This window comes from Zootoca vivipara, chromosome 2 (assembly GCF_965207765.1).
Source record: "Zootoca vivipara chromosome 2, rZooViv2.hap1.1, whole genome shotgun sequence".
Classification (NCBI taxonomy): domain Eukaryota; kingdom Metazoa; phylum Chordata; class Lepidosauria; order Squamata; family Lacertidae; genus Zootoca; species Zootoca vivipara.
The window spans coordinates 47,899,464-47,920,920 of record NC_142584.1 but is presented as its reverse complement, the minus strand read 5'-3'; the positions used below and the strand labels follow the sequence as shown (position 1 = coordinate 47,920,920).

The 21,457-nt window shown below is 45.4% G+C and overlaps 1 protein-coding gene across 7 annotated transcripts in view; it reads left to right on the top strand.

Moving 5' to 3' along the window:
* ABLIM3 (actin binding LIM protein family member 3) overlaps positions 1–21,457 on the top strand; it is a 171,385-nt gene that overhangs the window by 16,834 nt on the left and 133,094 nt on the right. For 4 of the 7 annotated variants that reach the window (XM_088661833.1, XM_088661830.1, XM_088661835.1 and 1 more), the window contains exons 3-4: positions 5,575–5,649; positions 6,248–6,392. In XM_088661833.1, coding sequence (XP_088517959.1) covers positions 6,380–6,392 — 13 coding nt within the window. In that variant the 5' untranslated portion in view covers positions 5,575–5,649; positions 6,248–6,379. Of the gene's footprint in view, positions 1–5,574; positions 5,650–5,683; positions 6,393–21,457 lie in introns of those variants that run through there. The other 3 variants (XM_088661834.1, XM_088661832.1, XM_088661831.1) reach the window with 2 other exon arrangements.

Below are 21,457 nucleotides of genomic sequence, written 5' to 3'. Positions count from 1 at the left end.
GCTGGGGGTGGTGTGCTCCCCCGCCCCGCCGTTCCTCTGCCAGTAGGTGTGGCAGTTGCAATTTCTTCAGAGATGTCCAAATCAGTGTAGTCTTGGCTGGTTCGGTCTGCCATCTTGATTCGAAATGCAATCCAACTGTATCCAAACATAGACCAATACCCGCTTCTCCATCTCAGGAAATGTCACACCAAACTGGGCCCTGGTATCCTCAAAGGGCCTTCTCTGTGGTGGCGCCTGCCCTGTGGAACGCCCTCCCAACAGATGTCAAAGAGGAAAACAACTACCAGACTTTTAGAAGACATCTGAAGGCAGCCCTGTTCAGGGAGGCTTTTAATGTTTAATAGATTACTGTGTCTTATTTTTCTGTTGGAAGCCGCCCAGAGTGGCTGGGGAAACCCAGCCAGATGGGCGGGGTATATAATAATAATATATATTATTATTATTATTATTATTATTATTATTATTATTATTATTATTATTATGGCATTTCGAAGCCCAGCAGAGATTTGGTTCTCATATTGTTTCTGAAAGCGCAAATCAGGTTGGTTTGCCTTTAAATACGAACTGAATTTAAATTCTCCCTCATTCCTACTCTCTCAAATTCTCTGTAAACTTACGTGGGCAATACCACTGACATACCCTCAAACATTTCTCCGAAGGAAATAGGGACGTCCTATTCTATAAAAATAATTTTACTATTTACATGCCACCCATCTGACTCGATTGTCCCAGCCATTCTGGGCAGCTTCCAACATACAGTATATAAAAACATAATAAAACATTTAAAAACTCTTCCCTATACAGGTACAGGGCTGGCTTCAGGAAGCCTGGGGATTGGATAACCCTCCAATATTTATCCGATGAAATTAGGGACATCCTAAGGAAATGTGGGCCATTCCAGGATCAAATAAAAAACCAAGACAGCTTCTGTTAATCTGGGACTGTCCCTGGAAAACAGGGACACTTGGAGGGTCTGCATTGAATACAGTGATATTTACTAATCAGGCTATGAGTCCCTTGAAGCATTTTGACTCTTGGATTGCCAGACTTCCTCTCAGTAGGGTATTACTCCCTTTGGTCAAACAGATTGATTGTGCCAAAATATTAGTGTTGCTTTATTAGCACCTCTCTCATTAAGACCTCTTTCCATTGTTTACTTTGCTAACAAGCTGCCTAGAATTTCCAGTTCCCAATTCTTCCTGTTAGAAATATGAAAACTATGTTCTCTTGAAAACAATGCTGCTCTAATAACATATTTTATGGACTGTGCAATGCAGCTTGCTTATAACTAGCTATGGAAAGCCGTGAGATTTTCTTTCTAAACTGAATTTATGCATTGCTTATACCAGTTCCAAAAGAACACAGTTGTTACTGGCTGTCTGGCTTAATTTTATGCACAAAGTATGTGTGCAGCAACAAAATCTGTGTCTCCTTACTGAGAGTCTGCTCACAAATAAGCGATTGTTTCATAATTATTTCAGACTTGGCTGCTTGGAAAAGATCTGTTTTCTAGGGATGAGTTTAGTAATCTTGGCAGCTCAAGAACAGGGTCCAACCACCAGCAAATTATGTGGAGGAGGCTGCAATAGGAAAATTAGATCCATACTGGATGAAGCATGGAACATTCGGCCCATTTTTGCTGGAGAGACCAATTGCCACACCTATCAGTCTGAGCTCACAAATTTCATTGATTTTTACTGTTCTTCTCTTCGGCACTATATTTTCTGATAATGTTTTGAAATCGCGTATAAGGAAGTAGTCAGAAAATGGCCACATGCATGCATTTTTTAAATGCAAAAATTGTCATACTTAAGTCTGAAACAAACATCTGACAAAGCTCCAAAGATCTTCTCCAGATCTTTCAGGCCCACGTTCTTATAGTAGGTGGGGAGCCTCTGGCCCTCTGGATGATGCTGGGCTATGACTCCCATCACTCCTGACCATTGGCCATGTTGGCTGGGGCTGATGGGGAGTCCAGCAACATCTAGAGGAGCACAGGTTCCCCACTCCTGCAGTATAAAGCTGCATGGTTTGTTTACACATCAGTGTGCATTGTACACATCAATATGCATGACGCTTTGCGGAGTGAGGTAAACAAAATGAGTTTATAATCTGATTTTTGACAGAGGGTGAGATAAAAGAGGTAGAGGAAGAGAGGAAGACAGAGGGGGAAAATATGCACAGATGCCGTCACATATAGGCTTAGTTGAAACAAGGACAAACAGGTTAAGCCACAGGATTTCTAGAGAAGTGTCCCATTGGAGAGTTCAAAGCATAAATGCTTCAAAGCAGGATGGGCAAAGTTTTGTAAGAGGAAACAGAAGCCCTCCTGGCTGCTATCTGGGTTGGTGGAGTGAATGTTCAGAGGCTGGGCTCTCAGGATATGAAGGCAGAGAGAGGAGCAAAGGTCATGTCCAAGGAAACCAAGGACCAGGTTCCTGTACTGGACATAGGAGCAGATAGGAAGCCAGTGTTGGGGTTTAAGGGCAAGCATCTCCCAGTCTGAGTAATGAGAGAATTGGCTGATTTTGGCAGAAGAGTCATAGATACCAGTGAGAAGACTGAGTCAAGAGTAGTGTGACCATGTGAAACAGAGGACAGGGCCCTACACCTTTCACAGTTTTGTGGAAGGAGGAGTTTCAGCAGGTGTAGGTTGTCATGCAATTGACCGCTGCACTTGTGGAAATTTCATCTTCTACCTTACGTAAGAGACCTCTGTGGCCATTATCTGGCCAATTCCCTTTGCACATTTTTCAGACTGTAAGCAGAGAAATGCGACATCAGATGGAGCCCTCCCTCGCCATTCATTGAAACAAAGAAGCTACTGTTTGCAGTTACAAAGCAGCAGCCCCCTCCTGAAGCCTTTCTTCTAGGTCAGCCTGCAATAATAACTCAACAGCAAAGTGTAAACGGGAGAACACTTACCCCATGAACAGTTGGAGGCTGTCTTAGTCATTCCTTGATGCAGAACACTATGTTTCTTCTTATATTTTATCTTCATGCTGAATAATTCTCTTAAATTACATGTGCTATTCATCTAACAGTAAAAGTAACAAAGAGTGACACCCTAAAGACTTATCAGATTTATTATGGCATAATTTTTCATGGACCAGAGTCCTTATCTGATGACAGTGAAGATGCAGTGGACTCTGATGCACAAGAGCGTCTTCCATAATAAATCTTTTTAGTCTTTAAAGTGACACTCTTTGTTGTTTCTTCAGCTCCTCCTGGAAATTATGCCACTGTTGTTTCCATAAAAACTTAAGAACTAGCCCTGCTGAATCTGACTGAGGGCACATAGGCCAGCCTTTCCCAACTGATTCCCTCAAGGTGTTTCAAAACTACAACTTTGGATACCTAGATCATATTGCCCTTACTCATATTGAAGGTGGTTTACTACCTGCTTCTCCAATCAATTTGTCCTCAAAAAATGTTCCTGTATCAAGAAGCAATCGTCTAACCATTTAGTTCCCATGGCAATGCACCACCTGACGTTTACCTAAGAAAAGGATGTGCCTGCCCAGCAGATTTACCAGCCTGCCATCAAGTCCTATAATTTCAGCAGTATATTGCCATTGTTAGAGGTTTGTTTGTGTTTGTGTGGATGATGGGTTGTGTTGGCAAAGGGATCAGAATGAATGTTCATTATACAGCCAGTGCCGTCTAAGCTCCCTGCAAATAAACAAATAAATTCAAGAACAATGCTCAATTAACTGGTCATCTGGAAGCGCCACCTGTGTTGGTGATGGAACTAAAAACTCAGCTGCGCTCTGGTCTGCACACTTGAGTAACCCACAGACCATTGGCAATGCAGCTTTCCAACTTCTTGCTTTCAGATCAGCTTCTTTTGTAGTAGGCCCTGTACAACATTCCATGTCCTGGCTCCTCTGATACAGTGTTTAAACTCCCCCTTCCAGCCTCTTAGGCAATCAGAACCCAAGACACTGCAGAGTTCCTGATCACTGGGATAATTTTCATTGTGGCACGAAAAGCACTGTTGCACTCAGGTCCTGCTTTCAGACTGACCATAGGCATCTGGTTGGCTACTGTGAGAACAAGATGCTGGCACTGGGCGGATCCAGCAGACACTTCTAATGTTCTTATGTTAACCCACCGGGATTCTCGAAAGCTGCTCTTCTAGCCTGCTAGCAAGATGCATTAACAATCTATCTTGCAACCCATATCAAAGTACAAAAAGTTAAAAATGAGAAATAGTACAAGTGCAAATTTTGTTGGGAAAAGTCTTAGTGAGCTTAGGAACAGAAGAAGTTGCCTTATACTGAGTCCACACAGAAAGCACCCATATTCCCTTGATATTTTTTTTCTCAGATGGGAAGAGAACACTGTGAAATATGGTCACTGACAATTATTGTTAATCTTGGCTTCATTATGCTCTGCAGTTGCTACCTTGTTTGCCTCATCACAGGCTTAATCTAGGAGTGGGGGCGGGGAGTTGTCAGAGCACATGATTATTCTTTGTTAGCAGCTTACTGTTGATTATAAGGTGTGTATTGTTGTTGTTGTTGTTTTTAAAGCAAGTAGAACAACTGCTCTTGAAATACACTATTATCACAATTTAATACTGAGTACATCCAAGAGCAAGCCTTTGAACCTTGCTATGAATTGTTCCCTGGCTATGGTTGCTCCCATTTTACAGATTGGGAGCGAGGGGCCTATTAACATTAGGTGGGTACCCTCAGAATACTGTTTTATCGACTTCCCTATGAGGAAGCGTTACAGCATCTGGTGCCTTTTAGTTTAGAAAAATAGCAAGCAGAAGCAGGCATGACAGAAATACATAAAATTATTCTTGATGTGGAGAAAGCAGATAAGGAAAGCTTTTTCCCCCCTCTCTCATCACACTAGAACCCAAGGCCACCCAATGAAGCTGCATGTTGGAAGTCTCAGGACAGATAAAAGAAAGTGCTTCTTCACACAGTGCATGGTAACCCATGGAACTCACTGCCACAGGAGGCAGAGATGGACACCAGCTTGGATGACTTTAAAAGAAAATTAGAACAAATGCATGGAGGATCAGTGTATCAATTGCTACTAGGCAGTTTGGCTATGTTCTACATCTCTCTTATGCTCTTAGACACCCAAGACAAACTTTATTTCAACAAGCCTATCCTAACACATACTTCAGTAATGCATGCTTGTTTTCAACATTTGCTGATTTTTATTTGCATATTATTGATAATTGTTACACACTGTTTTGTGTACACCACTTGTAAATTTGCTTATACTTTTCCCCCCTAAGCAAATATATACCAAAAAATAAACAGACACTCCCATGTTCAAGACTCTGTCCGCAGAAACCGCAATGGCTATTTTTCACAGGGCATTAACAAATAATTACACACACACACCTTATTCCTGCCGCTTATAAACTGGATGCACCGCCTGCCACCCGCGCAGTCCCATTTCCACCAGCAGATGGCAGAAGGCAGCACCCCGTTTTCTCCCGGCAGTGAAAAAAACCCAGCCCAATGGTGCTATTTCACCCCCCCCCCGCCGCCGCTTCCCTCCTTCTCTCCCCCCACTCCCGTTTTCGCCTTTCATCCCAATTTGCAGCCAGCGCTGTCTTCGCGAAAACTCCTCCCGCTGCACCTGAAAGAGGCTCCTATTGACAAACTTGGCTGGAACGAGGTGAGCGCTGGGCGGGGCTCCTCGCGGGGAGATTCGAGGCTCATTCAGCGCTGCTGAAACGGCGAAGGCGGGGGGGGGAGGCTGAGGAAGAGGCTCAGCTCGCTCGTTTGATAAGCAAGCTGCGTGCATCTAGACGCCCCCCCCCCGCCCTCCGCTCCCCGTCCTTCCCAGATCCACACCCCCCTGGAGCCGTAGGAAGAGCTGGAGCAGCCTGACAGCCCCAGCTCAAGAAGGCGAGCCTGGCGCGGGAGACTCCGCGTCCACACGAAGGGGCTGCGCCGGGTGGATCGGTGGGGGGAAGACCTTGTGGGGGGGGGGCAGAGCGAGGACAGGAAGGCACCTGGTCCGGGCTGATTCTTAGGCTGCTGCTTTTATCCTCTCTCTCGCTCCCTTTTTTTAACCCCACCCCTGACCTTATTATCTGCCCGTCCAAGATTAAGCGCAAAGACAGAAACCGAGAGAGAGAGAGAGAGAGAGAGAGAGAGAGAGAGAGAGAGAGAGAATAGCCCGGGCGATCAAGGAGACACCTGCGGATGGACGGGAATCAAACGGAAATAATACGTATATTTCTCTAGGGAAGAATTTTTTTCCCCTTTAGGATTTTTTTTCTTTCTATAAAAAAAGACTCACTGCCACGAAAAGGAGAAGGGGGCAGCGGAAGGCACCAGAGAGAATTTAAAGGACAGTTTTCCCTCCCTTTGTTGAATGAGAAGAACGGGGCCGGATCATCATGAGCACCAGCAGTAAGTACCAGACTCCTTTGCTTTGCTGGGGGTGGAACCGCGGCTTCTTTTTGCATTGGGACCAGAATGTCACAGGCAGCAAGATCGCCTTAAGGTCTCTTTTCCTTCTTTGGTTCTCTCTTTCCCAGCCTCCTCCTTTCTTTCTTTCTAAATGGGGACTACCTGAGTCCATTGACCCCCTTCCCCCCTTCCACATCTGTATTTTTTGACAGCTGGGCTTCAACTGTATTGTCTCTGTGTGTTCTGTGGTTGGAAAGCCCTCTGCAGCCCCTCATTCTACTCCAGTGTGTAGTCTACTCACTCTTGCCTTCAGCCTGTGCCATCCTGCGTGTAGACACCGGTGTCAGCAGGATACCATCAGTGGGTGTCCCAGGGCAGAGTTCAAAGAGAGAAAGAGAGGCATTGGGGAATGTGCGTGTTGTCTGTCTCTCTCTGTGTGTGTTTGTATATTGATGGGGGTACGAAGCCTTGTTCTCTTGTCATGCTATTCTATACTGGACAGTAGTGTGTGTTTAAATAAAATAGAGAGGTACCATCAACCAAGGCACCACATCTGGATTTCTTAAATAAGCGGAAACAGGCAGATAGGCTGTGCAAGAATAGAGTGGGTACAGACGGGTGCCCATTTTATGGCACAGTAGAGCGACCAGCAATTTCAAGCTGCTGTCTCGTTCTCTCATTTTGTCATTCCCTTATTACTCTGTGTGCTGCTGCTGTTGTCCTCCATCCCACCCCAACAACACACACATCTACTTTGTTGGAGATGGTTTTGCCCCTTCCATTAAAGGGAAGCCAACCCAAGCCACCTTTGTAGCTTACGCATCATGCCGCTTCGGGGAGAGCCTGGCGCTCATTGGCAGAGACACACACTTTGCACGCAGGAGGTCCCAAGGTACGTCTCAAGATCTGGAGGAGCAAGGCTGGGGGAGATGAGGACCTCTGGCTTGGGACGGCACTGCCTGTCAAGGAAGATAATGCTGAGCTGGGGGGAGCATAAGGCAGCTTATGTGACAGCGGGCAGTTCAGTTTGTGGTAGTCTCCTTGGAATTTGACTTTGAATGACAAATAGCATCTTTGCGCACGTAGCGAATGGGGTTCTCATCAAACAGAGCAGCAGCCAGTGGATCTGGAGAAGGGTCGTAGCTGAGTGGGAGAGCATCTGCTCTGCATACACAGGGTCCAGGGTTCAATCCTGGCATCTCCTGGTAGGGCTGAGAAGAAGACCTGGAGAGACACTGCCAGTCAGTGCAGACAATAATGAGCTAGGAGGAGCAATGGTTTGACTTGGTACAAGGCATCTTCCTGTGTGTTTATGAGTTCCATGCCCCCCCCCTAAGGTTCCCCTCCCTTTTTGCCAGCTCACTGGCGAGTCTGTTGTTGATCCTGGGTTTCTCAATGCAAGCAGGTGGTGCTGATGTCTCTTCAAGACGGATTGCACAGGAAGCATTCCTTGACAGCGCAGCTCAGCCCTGAGAACAGGCAGTTCTAGGTTTTGCGGGCTGTGTATGTGTCATAGACAAATAAAACTTTCTGGGTGCCCTCTGCGGAAGCCACACCTGGGACTTGGGCTGGGTCGGTGGATTTTGGGGCAGGAAGAAGCTGGGTTAATAGCCAGACAGTAGGCATCAGACCCTCGTGGATGCACAGTAACAAAAGGCATGGGGTGCTCACCTATGTCCACCGTCACCTTCAGAGAACTGGTAAATAAATAGCCTTGAGGGGAGCAGAGTTCTCTTTTCTCCAGAGAAGATGGAATCAAAGGAGGACAGGATGAGAGGGTTCCTCTCAAGGGAAAAGGATACAGATACATGACAACTGCTGCTCAGTAGTAGTTTCTTTCTCCAGAGCTTAATAGTCAGTTTGGATGCTGATAATTACTGTTTGCAGGGCCCAGCGTTTCATGAACTTCCTGACAGTAAGAGCTGTTCGACAGTGGAATTTGCTGCCAAGAAGTGTAGTGGAGTATCCTTCTTTGGAGGTCTTTAAGCAGAGGCTTGACAGCCATATGTCAAGAATGCTTTGATGGTGTTTCCTGCTTGGCAGGGTGTTGGACTGGATGGCCCTTGTGGTCTCTTCCAACTCTATGATTCTATGATTCATCGCTCCATCCTTGTGCCACTAAATGCTGCCCCTTTTCCATTTTGTGTGCTGTGTTCGCAACCAGCTACTTAAAGGGGAAATTACACATTTGCCAGCAGCCACACAGGAGTTAGGAGAAGGTAACAGAGCAGTGTGCCCTTTCACTTGTGGCTGGGATAGAGTGCCTGTGTTTGAACTTCAGGTCTCTGGGGTCCATTCCTAATTCTATAATGGCTTAGCCAATGTGGACTTGGCTCAGATTAGCTGAGTCAATCTGCCACGCCACATTTATGTGCCTTTGTCCTCCTCTCTGTAGTGTGGCACTGAGATACTGAATGGTACCCTCACCTCACTTTGCAAAGTGCTTTGTGCTCCCCCCACCCCCATGGTACAATGACTTATTTTTTTTATGAAGCAATAAACTTCCCATTCAGATGAATCCATAACCAAAAAATTTGAACTCTTGGATTGGCCAGGGCACACAAACACAGAGTCTGAAACTCCCATGGTTCTAGACGCATTTTGCAACAAGGAGTTTCATTAGCGCAGGCTGTTTCTGAGCTCTGGGCACAATACTGTGCCTAAGATTTCAGATTAAAACTGCAGAGTGGAAGAGAAAGAGGACCTTTTTCTGCCTCCCCACTTCCAGCCACTCTCTGAAGACTGGAGAAGAGACTCTCTTAAGAATATTGGGGGGGGGGGCAGGGGAAGCATGGCTTTGTTTTTTGCACTCTTCAGACCAGGTGAAAAATAAATATAAGATTTTGGCTGTAGTTCATTCATTTTCAGCTTTGTATTCTTGTTATAAATAAGTGTGCCTAGACATTCCATTGTTGCATCCATAACCTAGGCTTAAGGTGCAGGGTGGATTTGATTTAAATCAAACTGATTTAAATCACGATTTAAATCACGATTTAAATCACTAGTCAGTAAGGCTTGATTTAAATCATAGTTGATTTAAATCATAAAGACTAATTCTTGCTGGTATAACTTTAATATGCAAGTAGATGAAGATTTTTAGAATAACAACTTTTCATATTAGTTTTTTTTATCCCCAGTTTACTAGGTTAATCATTCATATTTGGACAACTTTACTGTTGTACTTAGGAAGGAGAAAAATAATCATTACCTTAATAATAACAATTTAAATAGATTTATTCAACTGAAACAATAACATTTCAGCAAATGTTATTTGCTTAAACAAACATCCATGTTTGTTAACTAATTTGGCTAAACAAAAACAAAATATATATATTTTAAGAAACTTAGACTGTCAGCCCAGCCTACACATGAAAAACTTAAATACTGTCTACTCCAAACAATCAGAAAAATATTGTTTCTATTCTATTCACTGAACTTCTTGAAACTTAGCACTGAAGGGGTTGCTTCTGTATTCATAGGTTTGTAGAACAATAGGATTAAGGTCTTTTTCTCAACTCTGTTCATGTTATAACATTTTTGCTGTGAAGAAGAGGCATGTGATCTCTGTTGAGTCAAATTCAGTTTTGAGAACTGCAAAAGTAAACCAAGCACCTGTGATAATATCTTGTAGGCAGAGAAACTGCCCAATAATCTTACAAAAACCTCTGGAAGAGCATGACATTGTGAATGGATTAATGGAATTTATTTACCCCCAAAATTAAACATATACAACCTTATACTACAAAATTAAAAAACTAATCTTTATTTCATGATGGAATAACCTTTGGATGGTAATATGTTTTCCTCAAAAAGCATTTTATTAAAAAAAATCCAATCTAAATCAAAAAAATCGATTTAAATCAAAAAAATCATTGATTTTTATCCACCCTGTTAAGGTGCCATTTAGGTCCTAGCTTTCATATCTCAGTTTCTAGCACTGCACAAACACAGAGAGTATCTTTCCATCTTTCTGCTGTGGTGCCCATACCTCTTTATTATTATTATTATTGATTATTTATACCCCGTCCATCTGGCCGGGTTTCCCCCGCCACTCTGGGCAGCTTCCAACAAACACCAAAATACATTAAAATATCACAGATTAAAAACTTCCCTAAACAGGGCTGCCTTTAGGTGTTTTCTAAATGTCAGGTAGTTGTTCATCTCCCTGACCTCCAATGGAAGGGCGTTCCATGGGGCGGGCACCACTACCAAAAAGGCCCTCTGCCTGGTTCCCTGTAGCTTTGCTTCTTGCTGTGAGAGAACTTGCCAGAAGGCCCTCGGCGCTGGACCTCAGTATCCGGGCTGAACGATGGGGGTGGAGACGCTCCTTCAGGTATACAGGACCGAGGCCGTTTAGGGCTTTAAAGGTCAGCACCAACACTTTGAATTGTGCTCGGAAACGTACTGGGAGCCAATGTAGGTCTCTTAGAACCGGTGTTATGTGGTCTCGGCGGCCACTCCCAGTCACCAGTCTAGCTGCCGCATTCTGGATTAATTGCAGTTTCCGGGTCACCTTCAAAGGTAGCCCCACGTAGAGCGCATTGCAGTAGTCCAAGCAGGAAATAACTAGAGCATGCACCACTCTGGTGAGACAGTCCACGGGCAGGTAGGGTCTCAGGCTGCATACCAGATGGAGCTGATAATATGGAGCTTTTCATAATATGTGATTGTTTATCATCATGCCCCAAACTGGAAGACCCTCGTTATGGTGGTTTTGGATAGACATGGAGGAAATAGCTTGTATCACAAGAACCTGTAGTGAGATGGAACCCTCGCCAGCGAAGCCTGTCCACCTGCTGTCAGGGGTGGAGGGGGGTGCACATTGCTCTTGCTGAAGGAGAATTGACAAGCGCTGTGCTTCTCTTTCTTTTTCCCCACCCCCCCCCAAATTGGGATTTATTTATTTATAAAATGTTTATACTGCTTAGTAATTAAATAAAATCTCTGTATAGTTTACACGAACACAAAAGGAACACGGTATTCCGTCAGTTTTCCTAAAAAACAGATGAACAAACAAAATGCAACAGTACAGCACAAATAAAACTGAGCAGTGTACAAATAATAATTTTAATAATGCAGAAGAAGAAAGAGTCAGAAAGGCAACCATCCACTTACGTGAGTGAAATGAAAGGGATGCAAGTGGAGTGAAGAAGGAATGCTCCCCCAGTCCCTAACTCCCCCCCCCACTAACCCCATCCACTGGGCATCATGCCAGCTCCTACCTCCGCAGCCCTAGCCTATGTTTTGGTCACTCTAAAGGTGTGCTCCTAGGCCAGTATTCTCCACCCTGATACTGCCCAGCTGTTTTGGACTACAACTCCCATCAGTGCTTGCTGGGGCTGATAGGAGTTGTAGTCCAAAACACCTGGAGGGCACTAGGTTGGGAAAGGCTGTACTAGACTGTGATGAACTCTTGGGAATTAACATAGATTTTTTAAAATAATAATAATAATAATACCAGGTTGGTATCAGTAGCAGACAGCATAGTGGGGGCAGCGGTGCTCAATTGACGTCTGTCAGTCCCATTGGTGCTGCTTCCCATGAGAAAGATGGGAAGGGATGAAATGGCAATGAGGTTGGTGTAGTACAGGTGTGAGGGACAAGGGATACCGGGAAGTCCCTCCCATCTTAAGTTCCAGCCCATCCCCAAGCGCTGGAGAGAGTAAGGAGAGCTCTGCCTCCAGCGGAGAGTCAGGAAGTGGTGTCCGAGGCTCAGGCAAGGTTGTGGAGCCCATGCCTCAGGTGGGACAGGAAGTTGGACGCACGGGGGGGGAGGCCAATCCCCCCAACTCCCGAATTGCGACGCAAACGTAGGGGGAAGAGGTTGGGTCTGCCAAAGCTTTGGTGCTGGAAGAAAACGCGCCAATCGCCATTCGGAGGTTCTGACACCTCACCTTAAGGATGCATTTTTACTGCTCTGAACACTGTAAATAATCAGCACTTAATAAAAGCCTTAAAAGACCATGCTGGAGTCGTTACTCTAGAGTAGCCATATCAGGCCCTCTGACAACAGGCATCCCCAAACTTCAGCCCTCCAGATGTTTTGGACTACTATTCCCATCTTCCCCAACCACTGGTCCTGTTAGCTAGGGATCATGGGAGTTGTAGGCCAAAACATCTGGAGGGCCGCAGTTTGGGGATGCCTGGTGTAGTGCAAATACGCTGGCAACACCCATCCAATTTGCACAGCACTCGCACCTCTATGCTGCCTTGCCACTCCCTCTTTTATCTCCCAGTAAGCAGCAGAAGTGTGGCTGAATTGAGGTCCTTTGAGTGGCACTCGCCACCACCTCGCCATCCTACTACCGCCAAGATGGGAACCCCATCATGGATCTTAGCCTTACAGCAGTTTGGTGGATGCGGGTCTCCAAGCAACTCTGTGATACTATAAGTATGGGAAACTTAAGTGGTACACTACCCCTTGGGGACTGATATATAACCAGCCATAGTCCTAAGCACACTTCCTAGACATTAAGTTCCATTGTCTCTGAGGGATGGACTTCTGAGTCAACTTGCTTTGGATGGCAGTACATGCCAAGCCCAGTCCCCTGTGTCCTGAAGTAGAATACTAGGCTAATGCTCTTAGCGGCTTCCATCCCACTCTGGTTTAATTCTACAGCTTACAAATTCTCCTGTGTTTCCTTTCATTCTGGCTAAGACAATCCATGGGCAGGTACTTGGCGACAGCCATCGTAGGAAACCTCAGCACAAGGGCAAGCTACCTTCTCTTCCTCTTGCAATGCAGACTCCACTACAGATGGACTGTGTCATATAGGCAGAAAAGGTCTGTTGCAAACTTAGCCGAAACAAACAAGAGCTTTGTGTGAATTGGGACGGGGATGTTAGCCTCCGAGGAAATATGGCATTATTTCATGTGGGGCAGTGCCCCTTGAAAAACCCCTGTTGTGAGCCAGTTAGGGAAAGGGAGTATTTACTATAGTGGTGCTGATGGAGGAGTCAGCTCCTCTTCAGATCCAAAACCAGTGCAAGAAACCTGTTGCATGGCTCCCCCCAGAATGCATCTCTAATCTTTAATGACACTAGCATACATAATATATTCTCCTGTAGGTCTGATTACTTCTGTTAACAACTGTTCTCTTGCTAGAAATGTGCCACTGAAACCTTTCTATAAGTTCCCTAACCCGAAATACCATCCAGTATGTGTGCTAGATGAGAAGATAATTACCCTTGAGTCAACTCACAGCTATGTCAAGCACTCCCATAACGCAAGCGCAGGAATTGAAACTATGCCTTGTATATGACAGAGCAAAGATCTCCCAGACAAGGAGACAAAAGTGTCTGCTAAAATGAAGGGACCAGCATGGTTCAGTGGATGTTGGCTTGGTCGTGGTCTTGAGAGACCTGGGTTTGGATCGATGTGGGTCGCTTTCAGCAAGCTACAGTGTTCCAGCTTTGGTTTTTCACCTTGCAGGCTTGTTGTGACGATAAATGAGATTGGGATCAAAGAGCACTTTTGCAAACTACAACTGCTGTTGTCCTGATGAAACCTAAATAATTTTTTCTCACATTTTCCAACTGCTCAGCAAGAAAATCTCTGCTGATGTCAATCGGCACCCTGTCCCACTGGCTTTGGTGGAATTTTGCCAGTTTATAGCAGCTGAGTATCTGCCTCATAGATTCCTTTTAAGCCTCTTATTTCTAAGCCATGTGTTACAATAATATCAGGGTTCTGTCTGGAACAAGGAAGGGACAGGAGAGCAGCTGCTTTGCCCTAAACGCATCTTATTGTGCTTGGGTATCATCAAAAGTCCCTGCCTGTGAAATGGCCACCGTGCGGATGCCAACTAAAATTGCATCAGCGTGGTAGCAGCTCAGCATCGTGGGCCACTTGGGCTCAGTGGCTCCCTGAGTGGCTCAAAGTCCTCTGTGGAGTTTTCTGCAGGTTGCTGCAAACCATCGGCAGGCCTCGATGTAGTGGTTTGTTTCCTGTCAAGGTGCCAGGATCTGTTGTGTTCTTTGTGTATTTTATCTGAAAAGCGCAGGTATCCTACACATCACAGTTTGCTGATAATTCAAAACCACAAGTTTGGCATTTCAAGCCAAGATAGACCCTGATTTTTTTTGTTGGTGAGGGGCACCCTATTATGGGCACACCTGTTGCTGCTTATATGGACTCCTATGAGCATGCCATGTAAAGTATATTAGAGCAATGCTACAAAAGAACAGAAAGTACCGCCTTCTCTCTGTTACGTAGCGTGTCGTGACATGAAGTGATACAGGAGCGTGCTGGGGAGAACTACACAGTGAGAAGAAAGGCTCTTTGTTCTTTCATTGGTACTGGATTTAATTTGGCATTTGAGAGGGCTGGACCAGGAGCTGTTACATTGGTATTTACATGTGTAAAGCTATTAATATATCTCCTGAAAGTTAGCACCACTAATTAGCTACAAAAGGATTCATAAGGTTATAAATAGGTACATTGATGCCTCTGAGCATTTCTATTGAAGCTGGGTCCCTTGGTACAAGCCACTGCCAGGAAAAACCACAGAGAGGAACTTTGTACCCACCCCACCCCCCAATTCTACCAGCTATCAATTTCTGGTCCCAGTATTAGGACACATGTTATATGTCACAGGTAACAGGGGACCCAGCCACACATACCTGCAATACCGCATGAGCAGTTAGGTTTTATGCCCATCCTTCTATATATCAAAGCACATATTCTGTGTTTTTTGTTTTGTTTTGTTCTAATCTCATTCACGATCCTAGCCCTTTTCATTTACTATCAAATTGCCTTCTATTTATTTAAAGTTGCCATTTGTGTGCATTGCACTCATTTTCCTCAGCTAACAAGTAAAAGGGGGGGGGTAAAGGGGACCCCTGACTGTTAGCTCCAGTCGCAGATGACTCTGGGGTTGCAGCACTCATCTCCCTTTACTGGCCGAGGGAGCCGGTGTCTGTCTGCAGACAGCTTCCGGGTTATGTGGCCAGGATGACAAAGCCACGGGGGATAATTCTTAGTATCTTTGAGTTGGACTCCTTCACAACCATATAGAGACATTACAAGACTCCCGTTTCTTATTTTAAATGTGTTAAATGCATTTATGAATGAATGTGTTAGCACACAGGCATAAGTGTACATATTTAGTTTTGCTTGAAAAAGGGAGAGAGAGACAAACAGAGAGAACCTCTGAGACCACAATCTGAAGAAGCGGTAACATGTTTTGAGTAATGCATGAATCAGAATTTTCCAGTGAAAGTGACTGGCTGTCATGAACTGGCAGGCCAACAAGGAGGACGAAGAGGATCCTGGTGAGGGGTATAGACCAGAATGGGACACACTGGGGCAAGCTTATGGATGGGGAAGGAGAGGTTGGTGTAGGAAGTGCTCATGAGATGATGGAGGATGACGAGGGGTCAGTGCAGAGGAACCAGAGCAGCAGGACCCATCCCCAGAGCCAGAGGGACCCCTGTCCACATGAACATGGTGGGTTCTGAAGCATAGGGAGTAGCGGAAGGGGTGCTCCAGGAGGCTGAGGCAGGCAAGGGCCCACAGCCCAGCTCCCTAGCTGTCCAGGTGCAGCTCATTAGCTCTGGGAGGTTGTGTGGGATTCCTCAGTTAGAGTAGGCTTGGAGCAGGTGAGGGTCACCTGTCTCATCAAGCCCAGGTGTTGCAATCAGCATGCAAAGTACAAAAGGGAAGCAGAGCTGAGGTGCTGTGTCTGCTCAACTGGGCCTTGGTTTGGATGTTCCTGAATGTCTGCGGATGGTGCTTCCATTTGGACTTTTAGACACATGGATTGTCCCTGAACTGGGGACTTGACATAGTGCCTTGCTGCCAGGTAGGCCTGGGGTTCAGGACACTAGCAGGCAATTCAGGACAGACAAAAGAAAGTGTTTCTTCTTCTAGTTAATTGTGATAGCCCTGGCTGCTAGCCTTTTCCTCTTTAGTCTTCATTCTACCTTTGTGGAATTCAGCAGAGAGGAGAAGAGGAGCCAAACGGGCATTTGTGGGCTCTGCCCATCTTTGGCTCTGTCTCCACCTACTGCTGGGCTCCCCAGTTTCTTCCCCACCAGTCCCGATGGGCACCAGCTGCAACTGGGCCGATGTAGCCTTACAGCTTGATCTTAACTAGGCTTGCTTGGAAATAATGAGTGCTGAATTCATCAAGGTTTACTTCCTATCAATAAGAATAGGATTGGTAGTTTTCATCTGAATGCTTCTTGACACCACTGGCCTCCGATTGTTGTGTTGCTATTGCTGTTTAAAACAGTATCACCAGGAAAGAAACTGTTGACTGATTCCTAGTCCCACACAAGCACTACAGCGTATAGATCCAAAGGTCTTCACGTATCTTCACAATCATCCATTCCTGCCTCCCACACTGCACCAGTTCTGTGCCCTGATTTCCAAATGCTGTGGAGCATTGCAAAGGGTGGTTCATTGATACAGGGCTATTGACCTGAATTGAACCGCACCTATGTAAGTGGTCAATGAGTCACTTCTTGAACATCCTCCAAATCTTGCACAGTACTCTGGCTTGCCACGGTGGCCATTGCTCCTCTCCTAGGCTTGTGTTCAGCAGGCTCCTCTCCTAGGAGTGGCAGGCTCACAACAAAGCACCCTTGTCTGATTTACTCTTTACTGGGGGGGAAAAGAACACGCACAAGTGAAAATCCACCCAAAGGAGATTAAACTGAGCTAACCCTGATGAGTATCTGTTTGGTTCTTCCTGCAGAGCAACTAACAGCACAGCCCTAACCAAGGACACATCCATATATTTGAAGCACGCTGATACCACTTTAGCCGTCATGAAGAAGCCTGAGAGTTGCGGTTTATCAAAGCTGCTGGGAACTGTACCCTTAACAAACTATAGTTCCCATGATTCTTTGGGGAAACCCATGACTGTTAAGAGTATGCATGTATGGGGTGGGTGGGAGCCATGTCTGCTCAGAAGTAAACTCTACTAAATTCAGTGGGGTTTGATCCCAAGTGGAATTATTCTAAAGATGCATCACCTTCAGCAAATCGCTTCAAACTTCTGTCATGCTGTTGCTCCTCTACTGCCACTGCTATTACTATGGTTAATTTTAGTTCAACTTCTATGCTTTTCAATTGCCTCAGCTGCAAGGAAGAATGATTGAAGGTCCAACACCTAAGCGAAAAACACCTTTGACTTCATTTCCTACCCCCCTCTCTTATCTTGGGACAAGACTCAAGCTCCATGGAAGTAGGAAAGAATTACCTATGTGGGCTGGTGCATGGTTAGTTTCATCAGAAGGATGCCACTGAAAACAATTTGTCTAGGCCAGGCATCCCCAAACTTCGGCCCTCCAGATGTTTTGGACTACAACTCCCATGATCCCTAGCTAACAGGACCAGTGGTCGGGGATGATGGGAATTGTAGTCCAAAACATCTGGAGGGCCGAAGTTTGGGGATGCCTGGTCTAGGCCAGATTCAGCTAAACAGTTGCTCTAGAGAAAGCCAGTCCTGCTAGTGCAATGGAGGTTTCCCTCCTTTCTTCAATCCTGGCAAGGCTCTAAGTGGCCAAGAGAACTCCCAGAACAGATCAGCAGAGGGAGAGAAGAAAGAATGTTCTATCTGGCAAGCGGAAGGGCTTACGTTGATAGAACAATTGTAATAGTGCGGTGTTGAATTCCTCCCTAGGTGTCAAATTATCTCTGCTCCAGTTGTGAGATTTAGAACTCTTTCCCATCCGGATCACTACTGTGTGTGTGTTTCACAGCTTTGCTTGACATTCTTGGTAGTCACGGAGCATCTGGGGCCATGCACAGGTCAATTGCAGTGGTCCATCATGTGATGACTGGGGAGTGGGAATGGGATGTGGCTTTAAATGGGAAAATGGTGAAAGAGCACCCCTGGAAGGAGCTAGTGCCAAAAAGCTCCCTGTAGAGGCTGCACAGGCCATGTTGATTCCACAATCCCCCTTGGGTTAGTCATGTAGATGTCACAAGAATAGGGGGTGGGCTATCTTCTGATATTCTCAAGGAGGGCATTAGCTCTGTCGTGCATTCTTGTTTGGGAAGTTTCAAGCTGCTCCTTATCTTCAATACTTCAGCATTCAGCCTCTGGACAGAGTGTGATTGGTGCTGTGAGTTCTGGGTAGCAGTTGTCCAGTAATCACCATGCCATGGCAGAAGAGGTTGGATGTTAAGTACCTTATAGGAACAAGAGCACTGAATGACTATTTCTGTCATCTAAATCAGGGATCCCAGTTACGTTCACTAAGTATTATTGCACAGTAATCTCCAGGGACATGTGGTTACAAAGTGTTTACTAGCAAACTCTATTAAGTCCCCCTGTAATTAAACAAGAACCACATGGCACTGGCAATCTTCTGCCCCTGTGTGCTCTTCCACTTCACTTGGTGAAAGCCCTGGGTGCAGTTTCCTATGATGAGTGATCAGCCATTATAGCAGAATTGGTCGAGGTGTTTGCTGCTACTTCAGGGACTCACATGAGTGAATGGAGAGGACATGGAACCAGCTCTTCTACATGGGCTTGATGACATAACAGACATTGTGTGTGTGGAGAGGACAGTCACCAAGGGCAGTCCTCTTCATTCTGTGCATACACTTAGGCCAGGGTTAAAAACCCTGTGAATCAAATGTCTGCTATTGGTTTCCCCCCTCGTTTATCGGACAGTGGAGACTCTGATGGATTTCAGCCGGCAAGTAGAAACAATTCTATTCTCCCAGGCATTTTGAGTAAAATTAGTAACCACTCTTTGGTTTTATTGTTCTCCTGCAGTTGCTCTATAGTTGGTTTTCTATTAACTCGGTTGCTTTTAATAACTTACATTTTATGTATTATTTTGTGCATTGTTGGAAACTGTCGTGGGATCACATTGATGTGGTGAACAGCAGTCTAGAAATTGGAGAGGTGTATAGCTTCTAATATTATTGCAGAAATATGACAAATAAGGGTGGTTGTTTTTAAGGGAATAGAGAAGACTAATGAGACATTGTGCTGCTTCTTGTGATTTGGTTTTGCCCCTTTAGGCTAGGGCAAATGCAATGGGAAACTATGATTTCCCATTATATGAATGAACCTGTGTGAATCTTGGTCATATGTACTTCTCTCTCTCCTTCCTTGTGAGTGGCTGCATGGAGGAGATTGGAAATGTTCACCTCCCCTTCTAAAAAAGCCATTGTTCCCTGTCTGCACTCACAGAACTGTGGTTTGTTTAATCATGGCTTATTAGAATAAATCAGGATCAAAGTGCGGTTTTGGTTCCTGACTTGTTCCAAACCCACAGCTTAAAGAACCTACAGTTCCAAGAGTCTGAATGTAGCATGGGTTTGGTTATAAGCAAAGGCGAAAGCTTCTGATCGCCATGTGGCTGCACCAGAGGAAGGGAGCACACAAATGTGATGCTTTTGTCAGCTTGTTCATGTGGTGAGAAACAATGGCTTCCTGAAGAGCCTATTGCCTTACTACAGTCATCTGATCTCTCCTTGGCTGGAAGAGCCCAAAGCACAAATAAGAATTGTGGTTTTTCTATGAATCATCTAGTCTCAACAACGTGTTCAACTTGTCGTACAATATGCTTAGAATTTTTTCCCCATTAACCAAATCTATTTAGGAATCCATTGCCCAATGAATGGGATTGTCTTTCAGTGTATTGGATGTGTGACATCCTAAGATGGTGTTTTCACATTTATTTATCCATGGGAAATGATTCTGTGATCCACATGTGTAAGATGTTCCTTCTGAACTGGAATAAGAAATATACCGTATATAAGTGGCTTGGAACCTTACTTCCCATGAGTGGAATACTGTAGCCTCCACTCTCATTCTAAAATGTTAGTGGGGCTCTTTGCACAGCCTAGGAGATGTTGTCTTCACCGCCCCACAGCGGGAGCCTTCATTGGATCGGAATACCTTTTGTGAGTAGAATGAGCGCTTCCATTCACAGAAGGGAAACTCCAGCTCCAAGCTGTAATGATTCACACATTCATTACAGATACAGCAAGCTTACACAACTTGTGACTCATTGAGCCTTTCTTGGATCTTTCAGTTGCTTGGCAACCTGTTTTTCACAGGCCCAGGCAGGCAGCAACACCCCCTCATGCCCCCTATATAGGCGAGCCCCCTATATGACTGCCATATGTGGCTGCTGAGCTGCAATTTGGCTTGATCTCGGTCACAAGTTCTGCAGGCCTGCATTACAGTCGCCTGTCCATTAAAAATAAATTAATCCTGCCAGCAGCATGCATTTTTCCACCCTAGGGTTAACCTACTTATCATCTCAAGTAATTCCTCCTTGGCCCTCTTGCACCATGGGCAGTGGCTCTCTGAAGACAGGAAGAGGGCAAAGCTCTCTAATTCCACTCCTACATTTGGATATCAATCCAGAACATCAACTGGAGAAATTGAATTATTTTAAGTGCTTGGTGTGCCCAGATAAAATTGTGGGCAACCTTCCTAATGATAGCAGTGCACTTAATTTGGATGAATAATCATATTTGCGATAGTGGCAGGGTGGAAGAAATGCATTATGGGGCACAGCCCAATGTCTCCCATTGCTTTCTAAAATCCAACGGGCAGAGCACACAATCCCATTCGTTGGCTGCTGTAGCCTGATGTCACATCAAAGCAGAGGCTTAATAAATGTGCTTTGGACGCCTAATAAGTAAGTAGACCAAGACTCTTGCCTTCTTCCACAAATGCATCCTGGAGAAATGAAGCAATGTTGGCAGGGCAGCTGGTGAGAACAAGAATTGATGAAACAGGCACCAATTTACCAAAATTGTTGGATTTTGCTAGAGGTTTGCTGAAATTATATTAAATCCTGCAGTATAGATACTTTGGGCTTTCTTATTGCTATCTTTTTAGTCTCTTCCAAGCAAAATGGCCAGTTCAGGGCCGTCTTAAGTGGGTCGCACGCCGTAGTGCCGTGGTGCGCGGATCACTCCGGCGCCCCCGCCCCGCCCCGTTTCTTCCCGCGTGGCTGGTGGGCGGGCGCAGCGTGGTTTCCGTGCGGCTTTGCCGTGCAGCGCCCCCCTGCCGACCCGGCGCCCTGCACCAGCCAGCCTACCCCTAGAGCCGGCCCTAAATCTATACACACGTAGGTCTAGT